Raw genomic sequence first — 13,993 nt, 5'->3', positions numbered from 1 at the left:
TTACAAAAATCTACGGGATGCAGAAAAAGCAGTTCTAAGAGGCAAGTTCATAGCGATACAGGCCTTCTTCAAGAAACAAGAAAAATTTCAAATAAACAACCTAACCTACCACCTAAAAGAATTAGAAAAACAAGAACAAAAAAAACCCAAAGCTAGCAGAAGGAAGGAAATACTAAAGATCAGAGAGGAAATAAATGAAATAGAGATTAAAAAAACAACAGAAAAGATCAATAAAACCAAGAGCTGTTTTTTTTTTTTTGTATTTTTTTTTTCAGTACGTAGGCCTCTCGCTGTTGTGGCCTCTCCCATTGCAGAGCACAGGCTCCGGACGCACAGGCTCAGCAGCCATGGCTCATGGGCCTAGCCGCTCCGCGGCATGTGGGATCTTCTTGGACCGGGGCACGAACCCGTGTCCCCTGCATCGGCAGGCGGACTCTCAACCACTTGCGCCACCAGGGAAGCCCAAGAGCTGTTTTTTTTAAAAGATCAATAAAATTGACAAGCCTCTAGCCAGGCTCACCAAGAAAAGAGCGAGGACCCAAATAAATAAAATAAGAAATGAAAGACATGAAAATAAAAACTAATACCACAGAAATACAAGTCATAAGAGAACACTATGAACAGTTATATGCCAACAAATTGGACAACCTAGAAGAAATGGACAAATTTCCAGAAATATACAGCCTAACAAAACTGAGTCAAGAAGAAACATATAATTTTAACAGACGAATCACTGGATGTGAAATAGAATCTGTAATAAAAAATAACTCCCTACAAACAGAAGTCCAGGACCAGACAGCTTCAGTGGGGAATTCTACCACACATACAAGAAGAACTTACACCTATCCTTTTAAAACTATTCCAAAAAATTGAAGAGGAGGGAACACTCCCAAATTCATTCTATGCAGCCACCCTCACCTTGATACCAAAACCATACAAAGACACTACAAAAAAAGAAAATTACATGCCAATATCTTTGATGAATATAGATGTTAAAATCCTCAACAAAATATTAGCAAATCAAATCCAATAACACATAAAAAGAATCATTACACCATGATCAAGTTGGATTCATTCCAGGCTTGCAGGGATGGTTCAACATATACATATCCATCAATGTGATACACCACATTAACAAAAAGAAAGAGAAAAACCACAGGATTATCTCAGTAGATGCACAAAAAGCATCTGACAAAATTCAACATCCGGACTTCCCTGGTGGCGCAGTGGTTAAGAATCCGCCTGCCAATGCAGGGGACACGGGTTCGAGCCCTGGTCCAGGAAGATCCCACATGCCGCGGATCAACTAAAACCCGTGTGCCACAACTACTGAGCCTGTGCTATAGAGTCCGCGCGCCTAGACCTCGTGCTCCGCAATGAGAAGCCACCGCAATGAGAAGCCCGCACACCACAACGAAGTCTAGCCCCCGCTCTCTACAACTAGAGAAAGCCAGCATGCAGCAACGAAGACCCAATGCAGCCAAAAATAAATAATAAAGTAAATTAAAAAAAAAAAAATTCAACATCCATTCATGATAAAAACTCTCACCAAAGTGGGTATAGAGGAAACATATCTCAACATAATAAAAGCAATTTATGGCAAACCCACAGCCAACATAATACTCAGTGGTGAAAACCTAAAAGCCTTCTTGCTAAATTCAGGAACAAGACAAGGATGCCCACTCTCACCACTTCTATTCAACATAGTATTGGAAGTCCTAGCCACAGCAATCAGACAAGAAAAAGAAATAAAATGTATCCAAATTGGAAGGGAAGAAGTATACTGTCATTATTTGCAGATGGCATGATACTTTCTATAGAGAAACCTAAAGTCTCCACACATAACTATTAGAACTAATAAATGAATTCAGCAAGGTAGCAGGATACAAAATTAATACACAGAAATCTGTTGTTTCTTTACACCAGCAATGAAATATCAGAAAGAGAAAGTAAAGGAACAATCCCATTTAAAATCATGTCAAAAAATAAAATACCCAGGAATAAATTTAACCAAGGAGGTGAAAGATCTATATGCTGAAAACTATAAAACACTGATAAAAGAAATTGAAGATGATACAAAGATATAGAGGGCTTCCCTGGTGGCACAGTGGTTGAGAGTCCACCTGCCAATGCAGGGGACACGGGTTCCTGCCCCGGTCCGGGAAGCCCCCACATGCCGCGAAGCAGCTAGGCCCGTGAGCCATGGCCACTGAGCCTGCGCGTCTGGAGCCTGTGCTCCGCAACGGGAGAGGCCACAACAGTGAGAGGCCCGCGTACCTCAAAAAAAGAAATAGAAAGATTTCCCATGCTCTTGGATCAGAATAATTCATACTGTTAAAATGGCCACACTACCCAAAGCAATCTACAGATTTTATGCAATGCCTATCAAAATACCCATGACATTTGTCACAGAACTAGAACAAATAATCCTAAAATATATATAGAACCACAAAAGGCCCAGAAGTGCCAAACCAATCCTGAGGTAAAAGAACTGTAGTCAAGATATGGAAGTAACCTAAATGCTCATCAACAGATGAATGGATAAAGAAGATGTGGTTTATATACAATGGAATATTACTCAGTCATAAAAAAGAATGAAATTCTGCCATTTGCAGCAACATGGATCGACCTACAGATTGTCATACTAGGTGAAGTTAAGTCAGACAGAGAAAGACAAATGCTATATGATATCACTTATATATGGAATCTAAAAATAATACAAATGAATGTATATACAAAACAGAAACAGGCTCACAGACACATAAAAGAAACTTATAATTACCAAAGGAGAGAGGGAAGGAGGGAGGGACAAATTAGGAGTATGGGATTAGCAGATAGACACTACTATACATAAAATAGATAAGCAACAAGGATTTGCTGTACAGCACAGGGAACTATATTCAATATCTTGTAATAACCTATATTGGGATATAATCTGGAAAAAATGTCTGAATCAGTTTGCTGTACACCTGAAACTAACACAATATTGTAAATCAACTAAACTTCAATTTAAAAAAATCGTAACTCTGTTAATGATGTAAAAGAAAGCACCAGGACATGTCATTAATATTTTCCTTACTGTCTTAGGGGTAAAATGTATAATCTTTCCATTACTTATTCTCAAGCAAATAGTGTGAATGTGCCAGTTTTATACTAAATAAAAGGTTCTTTTTCTTTCCTGGTTAAAAAAACAATTGATTCTCTGAGAAAAGATGATGCTGGTTTCATTTCAGCACTTGGTGCCTCTCACTGGACAAGAATAACTGCTCTGCAAATACAGACTCTCAGGGCAGTGAGCTCCCTAGGACGCTGTCAGAAGCTACGATCCTGCACCTCAAGACACCTCAAGGCTCTTGGTTAGATAAAACATTTCTGTCTGGAAAAGCAGTTGTAAGCCTGCAGGATTACAGCTGATACTCTGAGCAGACGAAAATGAAGTGAAAGGTTATCCCCAGTGAATAAAAGAACCTTGCTTCCCGCGTCCTCCTTCTGGGGTGCCAGCTCATCTTCACTCTTCTCCCTTCCTGGTGTCTCTGCTGCCCCCACAGGGCCGCCCCCGTCCTGGCTCCCCTTCTTCCCTCGGTCTGGGGTGAACCCTTTCCCCCTTTTCAGCTCTTCTCTGCTTCTTCCTGAAAACTCATCCAACTCATAGCGAGCTCTATGTTTACTGCTGTCATCCAAGTGGTATCTTTGTGCTTCAAGTTCTTTTTCTCGGAATCTTCTCTCCACGTCCCTTTGCTCTTTATCACTGTCATTTTCTGACCTGTGATTCAACACAAATTATCAATAACCTTCCATAAACTGCTTGTCAATTACCCGTCTTCCCCTCCAGACTACAAGTTCAAAAGCAGACAGGGGATGTGTAAGTCTGCTCATCACTGCAGTGCCAAGTTTGCACATGACGGGCACACGACAGGCATTCAATAAGAAACTTTTGAAAACATGAATAAACAATAGTAGTAACAATATTTACTGTTACACTTGAGTCACACATATGTAATAGGCACTATGCTAAGGTACCATATACACATATTTTTATAGTTCTTAGTAAATATAATCCTCCCTTTTTTTACAGATAAAGTAAATGAGACTAAAAGTGCTCAAGGGACTTTCCTAGCAGCCCAGGTGCACATCCGTCGTGACACAGAGCTGGTATTTACAGCTGAGTTTCTGTTCCAAGCAGAGCTAAAATTAACTAAAAAAATTAATGCATGCATATATCAAACTGAATTAAAGGAACAGTAAGTAAATAAGTTGCTGCTTAGCTCATCTGGTTCTTAAAGTCCTTCTCTCCACGAGCCTCGTATACGTACGTCTGTGGCTCCCCGCACGCAATGGCAGCAGGGCTGATGGGAACAAAAAGAGCTACAAGCACAAATCTGTGCCAGAAACATGCCAAAGGCACTGCTGTATCATAAGCAATAATAAGAGATATGCCCGTAACATAAACCAGAATGATCACAGATTTGACAGTCATGCACAAATTAATCTTATAAACAAACCAATTAACCAGAATCCCTATAAAGAAGAAAGGAAACCTTTATCACAACCGTGCAAGAAAGGTAGTAGGAAGTCATTCCGAGTACTGTGATTCTGGGCGAAAAGCAGCCTCATCCCACGACCTTGCCATTTCCCCTCCAAACTCACCCCTAGCCACCCCTCTGAGCAGAGTGGTCCTGGGCTCCAGGAAGCTCTGCAGGCACCCACGTGCAGGACATGGGGAGGAGCCCTGGGTCAGGGGAACAAGAATCCCAGCTGCACACGGCCCCCTGACTGTAGACCCAGGAGGGAGGGGCTCCCTGCTCAGAGGCTGCCGTGCATCCCGTCCCCAGAGCACTCTGCTCAAACTCCTCTCATGAGCCGCTGTGCGTGAGCAGGCGGGGGACACCCCCGCCACGTAGAGGCGGGGCCCGTGGACACCAGCATCCACGGCTGCTGGGCAGATCCTGGCGGGACCAGAGGACTGACCACTCCAACAGAGAAAGGGCAGCACTTGGGACTCTATTTCTGTATCACAGAAGATCTCCAGCACCTAAAAGGCTAGGCTCTCCAATTTACAATTCTGCAGCTACACTGAAGGAGGTCTGGAAGATCAAAAGGGCAAGATATCTCAAAAGACAGAGGAAAATTACAAACTGATAAAATCACCAAGTAAAGAGAGTGGGAAGGAGATCTTGAAGATGGAAGTGCAGAGGCAGGAATCCAAGAGAATAACCAGGAGAGGAGATATGGAGGAAACAATACCAGGACACTTCCCTGTTTGAAGACAGCCTCGAGGATGCAGACTGAGCAGTCCACCATCAGCGTGACTGCTGGCCAAGGAGAGACAAAGGTGTGGGCAAGAGCAGCCCAGCAAACTCCTGAATTCCAGGTAGATTATGAAATACAAGCACTCATACTGACAAAGGATGTACAACCACAACTCGATGACAACCTCGGGTGCTTAACGTGGTCAGAGAAACAAAAGCACGGCTCACTTTTCCCTTAGCTCCTGCAGCGAGCTCTCCAAGGGCCTGGGCTTCACGACTACACAGCTGGGACCGAGTTCCTGTTTCCCACCTCTGGTGTCAATTTCCTCTCCTCTTTCTTTTGGCTTCTCAGTGCTTGACTCCTCTCCCTTTTCTGATTTCTTGAGAAGCTGAGAAATTATAATGATAGTAAAATATCACTTTAGGAATATATTATAAAAGAAGGTATTTAATAAATAATTTAAAATATACACCAATATTGAGCCCAAACGTTTGAATAGCAAAAAAACATAAGCTAAAGGTCCAATGAACAGGTTTTTGGTTAAATACACAGGGGAACATTCTTTCAATGAAATACTTTCTAGTTATGAAAAACAATTTAGGATAATGTGATAAAAAAGATATTACATTAACGAAGAAAAGAATGTTACAAAGTGGAATGATCCAATTTCTATTTGCATGTTCATTCACACACATAGAAAAACCTCTAAAAGGCTTGCAACACTGTGTTAAGAGTTATTATTTTTAGTTGGCAGAAATGAAATTATTTTCTTTCCTTTCATCTACAGGTTCCAGTTTTTCTAAAATGAACATGTATTACTTCAGTAATAAGGAAAAAAATTTTTTTAAAGGATGGCTTTATATTAATGACTGAGAATAGTTTTAAAAACACCTATTACTCTCTTTCTTGAAACAGATTTATAAGGTTCCTATGATACGTTCGTTTAGGTATGAAATTAGGCCTCTTCCTCCCTGTTCCTGCTCTTTGAACTTTAAGTACCACAGGTACAGTCAGTTTGTAGAACATGAACCGAAGTCTACTTGTGAGAATTTTGTTCTCACTTATAAAAGTGAACTTATGTAAGTTGCGGGAGACAAAAACTACACACAGATACACCTAGACTAAACGAGTCCATTTAAGGATGAAACATAGACCGTCAGGCAAACGCTGCCAGCTGCTTCTCATCAGTGGACTATGTTCCCTGCCTGTGGGGGATCCTTTCAGACAACAGTGTATCTTTTTTTAATTAAAAAATTAATATATGCAAACCACAGGGCAGTGCAACAGTATAAGTCTCCATCCATCCAACAAATAATTTTGTGCACCTATGAACTGTTTTTACAATATTTCTGAAGCCAAAGCTTTTTCCAACACCACCTCCCCAGCTGTCCAGCACAGGCTGGGTGTCCCATGACTCAACCCAGTTCTGACACTATCCACCTGGAATTAATGTCAGATCCCACAGGACTGTCCCCACTTCAGAGGCCAGTTGCAAGTCCCAGGTTGTCACCAGTACTTCTGACTGGCCGGCTATAAATTCAGGGAGCTCTTGAATGAGACTGACTCATGGAACTTAGGGAAGTGCTTTACTTACTATTACTGGTTTATTATAAAGGATACAAATCAGGCACAGCCCGATGGGAGAGATGCACAGGGCTCTCTCGGCTCCACCCCCGTGGCAGTGGGATACGTGTGTTCACCAGCTGGGATGCTCTTCAAACCCCACGCTTCAGGGACTTTTATGGAGACGCCGTTACACAGGCATCACTGATTAAACCTCTGGCCATGGGTGACTGAACTCAATCTCCAACCCTTTCCCTCTTTAGAGGTGGGGATGGGGCTGGAGGTTCCAATGCTATAATCACGCCTGGTCTTTCTGATGAGCAGCTCCCATCCTGAAGCTCTCCAGGGTCCCAGCCACCTGTCAGCTCATTAGCATACAGAGGACACTCCTGTCACTCCAGAGATTACACGGGTTTTAGCAGCTGTGTGCCATGAACTGGGGTAAAGTCCCTGGGCTCAGGGCTAGGAATGCAGTTGTGGGTAAGAGACAAGTGCCCACAATTAAGGACTCACACTTGATAGTCTTGCCAAGGCGGTGGTGGCCATGGGGGTGGGAGGACGGTATACACAGTGACAAAAATAGAAAACCGTGAACCAGATAATCTCAGGTGGTATGAAACGCTACAAACACATGATAAACAGACTAAAAGGACAATGAGGTGTGGGGCAGGGGAGGAGGGGGAATGGTTTCTCAAGGGGGTCAGGGAAGGCAGGGACCAGACAGTGGGGGGGGGGGCTACTCATGAGAGGGCGTGAGTCTGGTGGGGGGGAAGCTCCCTGCGAGGGGAGCCGGTGGTGGGGGGCGGTCAGGCCAAGTGTCCCTGTGCAGCCCACATCTATGCTTGTTCTACATGCGTGTAACCTATCTCACACACACATCTGTTTCTAAAGAGCTTCGTGGAAAGGATCGCACAACTCTTTCAGATACAGTATTTATAGCCTACAATTTATATATACAGTATTCGGGAATTTTACTTGTGACTTTGGTAACCGGACTTCCTACTTCAACTTGAGCTCACTGCTTAGTTCTCAAGTCTCAGAGGAAAATAAACCACTGGGTGGCTCTCCTTGAATCATATTCTTCTTTACTGTTAACAACAGCCACGAGGACCTCTCTCTGCCTCTTTACTTTTAGGGTATTAATACAAATTCTTTTGGGGTTTTTTTTACAGGTTTTATTTTTTAGGTTTTTTTTTTTTTTTAATTTGAATTCTCTAGATGAATCTTAGGTCAGAGATCCCCAAATTGAGCACAGACGCTCACTAAAGGCCACCCTGGGAGTCAAATATGTACTGTCAGGTCAGAACACCAGACACTCGAAGGACAGAGCTGTGGGCGGTCCACGTCACTGGGGTCTAACCTGCCACCAGGATTCTGTTTTACCAGATTCAGTAAGACTAAGCCTTTCTCTTGCTGTGCCTGTGTTGGTTTCTTTGTTTCTGTATGAAGAGCCCCACAGTTACTTTTTGACATCATTTGCTTTTATGTCTTTGGTTTATTTTGGATTCTAATTCCATATTCAAACGTGTAAAAATAAAATGCTATATTCCAAATACTGTAAGTCTTACTTAAAATTACAGGCAAAATTGTAGGCTACACGTTTTAATGATTCTTCTTGAAAAACTCTCAAAGCTATTGACAAAAATGCTTCTCAGAATATAAAGCACTAGGTGCTATTATTCTTTGCTGAGAAAGGTAAAGGAAAAGGTTAGACAATATTTGCATACCTGTAGATGGATACCTACTTGCCCCCTGGTCATGACAGAGCTGTCTTTCCAAGATGACAAAGGCCTTCCCATAACATTAAGGTTTCATTTTATTATCTTTCAAGGGCTGTTAGTTTATACTGTTGAGACTACATATGATTGTTATAGGAAGTATATCTGCTACACTTTTGTTATGAAGAACTGTGTTCATACTTAAACCACATGGACAAACAGAGAACAGTCTCAGAGTTATTTCCAGAGGGACACCCTGGCTACGCCCATTATTAGGTCCATGTCCTGGCAGAGGTGGGATGGACGATCTTCATTTAATAATCTTGACTGGGCTCCTCAATTTCATCAATGTTACTAACAGATTATGAGATTTTAAAACTACATGGATCTGTAACAATTGTCATCAAAGCCAAAATGAAGGAAACCACTCTGGCGGATTTCTTGCGGGTCAAACGGCTACCTACTCATCTTGCCCACTGAGGTTTTATCTTTGCAGTAAATGTGCTGCAGCAGCATGACCTGGCCCACACCTTCCATCAGGTTGAGTTTTTCAGCAAATCCTTGAACTTAAAAAGAGCCACTTCAAGCAACAGTCTTCAGAGGTTATGTTATTCATTAGTGCTGTTCATCAGCTGTTCCAGGTTTTCCTCCAGGCACTTGCAATGTCCCTCAGCTTGAGAGTAGGTGGGGACGTGCACCGCGTTTTGGCCAGTGGAATGTGGGCACATGGGACCTGTCACTTCTGTGTGGAAGGTTTAAGAACCAGTGTGCAACCTGCTGTGTTACACACCTCCTTCCACTTCATAACGACTGCGGAAGCAAATGCAAGATGGAGCCTCGTCAGCTTGGCTCACTGAATGGCTATGATGAGCAATGCACAATGGACACGTAATGTGAACAAGAAGAGAACCTTAGCTGCACGAAACCAATGAGACCTTGAGACTATTTTTACTGCAGCATAGCCCAGTCAGTTCTGATCGATACAGATGGCTGTGTGTGTCACAGGAATATGGTTAAGAAATCCCCCCCATTGCTAGTGAACCCCACAGGACCACCTACGGGAGACACTGTTTTAGAAGCAAAGGCCTAGAAAAAGCTTTGCTTTCCTTGAAGAAATGACATGTTTTCTCCTCATGAATAGTGAAAACTAAGTTTCTGATCAACTCTTCTGTTTTTGACTGCCGAGCATATCAGAAACGAATCTACGGCTCAACTACGGCAACTGTGGTCTCTTCCCTATCCTTTCCTTTCTGCCTCTGTTCCCTCAAGTCCTGACCTTCCGTTTTTTTCCTTTATATTATACAATGTTAACGAATCCCTAAAAGGCACCTTAAACCCTTTGTGGAAGAGGTAAGATTCACATGCGGTTGAAATCTAGGCTTAAAGTCATCTGAGCAGAATACTAAGAAGGTAGGGGCTGACCCCAGTTTAGGCAATAAATTTTACATAGAGGATAATTCCCTCTGTGGGAATTAAACCACCCTCATAAATGAATGCATCAGTCAAAGGGAAAATGGGCAAGAGATGTAGAAACCATTGCTGCTACCACAAAAGAAATGATACAACCCAGTTCTATGAGTCCGTCGGCACGAAGAAAGGCCAGTAGACACGAAGCCAGCGGGTTTCAAATGTGTCGTGTTTTAGTTAGGAAATCTCTCTTGAAAGGCAAATATAAGCAGAAGCCCAGCCTACGACATTTAAATGTGGGCTCCTCTGGGTGAAGTGCTTCTGCCACACCCAGGAGCCTGGTCCTCGCCCACTCTTCCACCCATGTGGTCCCCCAAACACAGCAAGCTCAAGAAAGCCTGGGGCTCAGGGAACACCATCTGAGAACCACTGTCATAGAACAGAGAAAAAGAACTATAATAGTGAAAGACTACACTAATGAAAATGTTCTGCAAGTTCTGAAGAGCTAAAATACCGAAAAGGTTGAACCATTTTTGGAAAAAAGAAATGAAATGTCTCCTCAAAATTACCTTCCTCCTTACTTCTTTCTCAGCAGTTTTCTGCTGTTTTTCCGCTGCTCTCCTCTTACATCTCTCCTCTTCCCTTCTCCTTCTTATCTCTTCTTCCCGTAAGCGCTTCCTTTCCAACTCCCTCCTCCTCCGTTCTTCTCGCTTTTCTTCTCGAATTCTCTAAAGATGTGGAAAGTATGTGTATAAACTGTCTGCACAGACATGATGGGAACAAGAAGGCTATTCACTGGGTAAAAGGCCAGACCTACCTGCTTTTCTAATTTTCTACTTTTAATATACTCCAAAAGAGGTGTGGTTCTTCTAGCTAAAATACAAAAATTGCAATGTAGTGTTTAACTCTAAAATAAGATTTCTTTATTTTAAATACTTGCTTTCAATTTAATCTTTAAAATAATTAAGGGAAGACTATATCATTTTAAAACTTTCCTACTCTATCACTATAAAGTCAAGTAATTTGGAGGCACTGACAGACTTATACACACTAGGCATTTAATTCCTGAGTCTTAAGGGAGTCCCATACATTACTCACAAAAATGTATAAAGCAAAAAAGCAAAATGAAAACAATACATTAAACTTCCCAAACGTTATAACGTATTTATATACAGACGGCCCTCCGTATCCACTGGTTCCACATCCGCAGATTCAACCAATTGTGGATCAAAAATATATGGGAAAAAAAATTCCAGAAAGTTCTAAAAAGCAAAACTTTGACTTTGCAACTCAGTGGCAACTATTTCCATAGCATTCACAGTGTATCAGGTATTACAAGTAATCTGGACATGACTTACCGTATACAGTAGGATGTGGGTCAGCTGCGTGCAAATATAATGCCGTTTTACACAGGGGACTTAAGCACCCACAGATGTTGGCACCCATGGGGTCAGGGCGAGGCTGGAGAGGCGTGAGGACTCTGCCCTGTACGGCGGTGGTTCTGGGCTTGTCAACTAGGGCAGAGCTGAGACCTACCCGGGTGGGGCTGGGGAGCCGATGCTGAGGCTCCACCCGCCTTCCCTCCTTCCTTACAAACACCCGCCTTGCTCCCCCAAAGGACTGATGTGGTGGGTAAATAGGACCCTGTATAAGAAAGTGCTTTACAAGCCATAAAAGTGTATCATTTACTAAATACAAGATGCACAACCACGCAGTACAACACTGATTTAACCAACAGTAGAACCGTTCTCGCTTACTAGGCTTGGCGACAACCACGTATGAGGAAGCCGGTCCCACGGCTGCTAAGTCTCAGAGCTGGGACCTGAGCCCAGGTCTGTCCGCGCTCTGAAGACCCTGATATGCCTGCACTAATCTGCAACTTCAGAGTGAACTAACATTTGCCTTTAACCCACACTGCTCAGCCTTGACCATAAGAATCCACTAAAGGTCAAAATCTAAGAAAAGAAAAAGGCATTTGCCACGAATTGCCTGATTAAGACTAAATTTAAATAGGCAGAAAGAGGAGTCACAGTTCTACAGGCTCGTCCTGGGCTAGTGGATTCTAAGTCACATTTATTCATTCAGTAAACAATTACGGTGCACCTACTGTGCACCAAGCACTGGGCGAGATGCTGGGAACGGGAGAGGACAGGCTCGTCCCTCCTCTGCAGGAGGGTGGCTGGACTCTGGTGGGGGATGTGTGTGTGATCAGCAAGTGGATATCTAACAACTGCCCAGAAGTGGAAGATCTTGCTACTTCCCTGCAGCGGCCCTGTACAAGGGCATTTAAGAAGAAGCAGTAAAGAAACAGGACGAGGAGGGTGAGTTCTGTAAATAATTTCTAATTTGCTGCTTCGTTTAACTCTTCTGAAATTTATCATGTTCTACAGTGAAATCACGATTTGCCCTCAATACTGTTTCCTCCCCACGTCAGTCCTGGTGCCATAACCCACTGATCTGCTCAAGTCAGGCTCCTGGAGGCTTTGATCCTTTCTGCTTTCTTACCCTCACACCCAATCCTCAGCCGGTCTGGTCAGTTCAACCTCCAGAACACATGCTGACTCTGCCGCCCTCGTTCAAGCAGCCTTCTCTGACGACAGCGAGGGCCTCCTAACCAGAGCCCAGCTTCTCCATCTTATGGAGCAACCAGAGTGACGGGGAAAAAAAATCAATCAGACCACATCACTCCCTCGGTCCCCAGCTGTCCCTCAAATAAAATCCAGCCCATCATGCTGTGGTCCCACCTCTCCAGCTACTCTGCTCCTTGCCCACCACGTGCCAAGCACACAGGCGTGCGCCCCGCTCCTGCAGGCCCAGAGCTCCAGCCTCCAGCCCTTGTGTTTGCAGTTCCCCCTTCTTCCATCTCTTGGCCCAGCTGGTCTCGGCTCAAATACAGTCTCAGAGGGCCTCTCTCTCTATCCCATTATTCTATTCCATTACGTCTGTGGCACTTATCACAAGTGGAAATACTCTGGCTTGAGCATTTCTGCATGTGCTTGCTGCAGTCACCCCAGTAGGAGGGCAGCTGCACGAGGGCAGAAGCCTGTGTGTCCTGTTCCAGTGCTGTCCCTGTGCCCAGGCTCAGAGTCGGTACCCAGTCCACATGTGCTAAGCACATCTCCATAAATACTTCAGTGATTAAAGATCCTTCGAGCCTCACATTGAATCGCCTCTTATAAAATACAGAACTTCACTATTAGACTAACGAAGAACGCTTCACTAATGTTAACCTTGTTTTATTCATTTACTCAAATACCTAAACTTGTTCAAGCAATTACATGCTAAGACTACAAAGACAAAAATACAGTTCTCTTGGGGGGTGGAGAGACAAAGTGAGAGGAGAGTTAATGCAGAGAGAGACAGACAAATAAGAAGATAAATTATCAACAGCGTAACCGTTCTGTCCTGTAAGTCTTGGTGGGTGAGCAGGAGGTAGGCATGGGGAAGGGAGGGCAGAACAGGTGGGAGGGGCACCGGGCTGCACGGTGAGGCCCCAGCCCCGGCAGAGGCAGGAAGGGAGACACTTACAAGCATGTTTGGGAGAGACAAACAGGTTGCCTGATAGAGAAAGGAGTTTCACGTCTACTCTTGAGTTCTGGGGGAATGCTGCTAGGAGAGAGCCGTTTCCAAAATATTCCACTTGGGGCTAGAGGGTTGAAGGCCTGATTCAAACCAGATTCTGTGCTCTGGCTGGGCTTATCCACTCATCTGCCTCACTCGCTCAGGGGCCTTGATAGTTTTTTGAACAACAGCAAGATGACCTCATACTTAAGCAAAGCATCTCCTTTCTATGACTGCTCTTTGCAAAGATGACTGACTTCAACTTTGAGACATAAGCTTACCTGATGCAGCCCGGCACACAGCACTCCAATGTCTTCTCTACTGCTCATTCAGAAGCGTCATAACTTTGAAACAAAGTGACTGTAACTGAAAACTCAGGTGTTCTCCCTCCATCAACAGATGCTCAGAAATATTTTCCCAAGTTACCATCCTGCTACCCTTTTCCTTTTGTCAAAACTGGGAAATACTCTGTATTTCTGCCAAGCCTGTCACAT

The 13,993-nt window shown here is 43.5% G+C and overlaps 1 protein-coding gene across 9 annotated transcripts in view; it reads right to left on the bottom strand.

Annotated features, from left to right (window-relative positions):
* The window catches only part of UPF3A (UPF3A regulator of nonsense mediated mRNA decay), a 40,217-nt gene that overhangs the window by 21,842 nt on the left and 4,382 nt on the right, over positions 1-13,993 (bottom strand). For 2 of the 9 annotated variants that reach the window (XM_059995534.1, XM_059995536.1), the window contains exons 6-9: positions 10,756-10,811; positions 10,508-10,666; positions 5,478-5,638; positions 3,469-3,763 (exon numbers count right to left, since the gene is read on the bottom strand). The exons of 2 other annotated variants lie outside the window; for them this stretch is intronic. In XM_059995534.1, coding sequence (XP_059851517.1) covers positions 3,469-3,763; positions 5,478-5,638; positions 10,508-10,666; positions 10,756-10,811 — 671 coding nt within the window. The remainder of the gene's footprint in view (positions 1-3,468; positions 3,764-5,477; positions 5,639-10,507; positions 10,667-10,755; positions 10,812-13,993) is intronic. 5 more of the 9 variants (XM_059995541.1, XM_059995540.1, XM_059995535.1 and 2 more) reach the window with 4 other exon arrangements.

Source organism: Delphinus delphis, chromosome 18 (genome assembly GCF_949987515.2).
Source record: "Delphinus delphis chromosome 18, mDelDel1.2, whole genome shotgun sequence".
Lineage (NCBI taxonomy): Eukaryota > Metazoa > Chordata > Mammalia > Artiodactyla > Delphinidae > Delphinus > Delphinus delphis.
The sequence above is the reverse complement of the archived record's forward strand: the minus strand, read 5'-3'. Positions and strand labels throughout refer to the sequence as shown.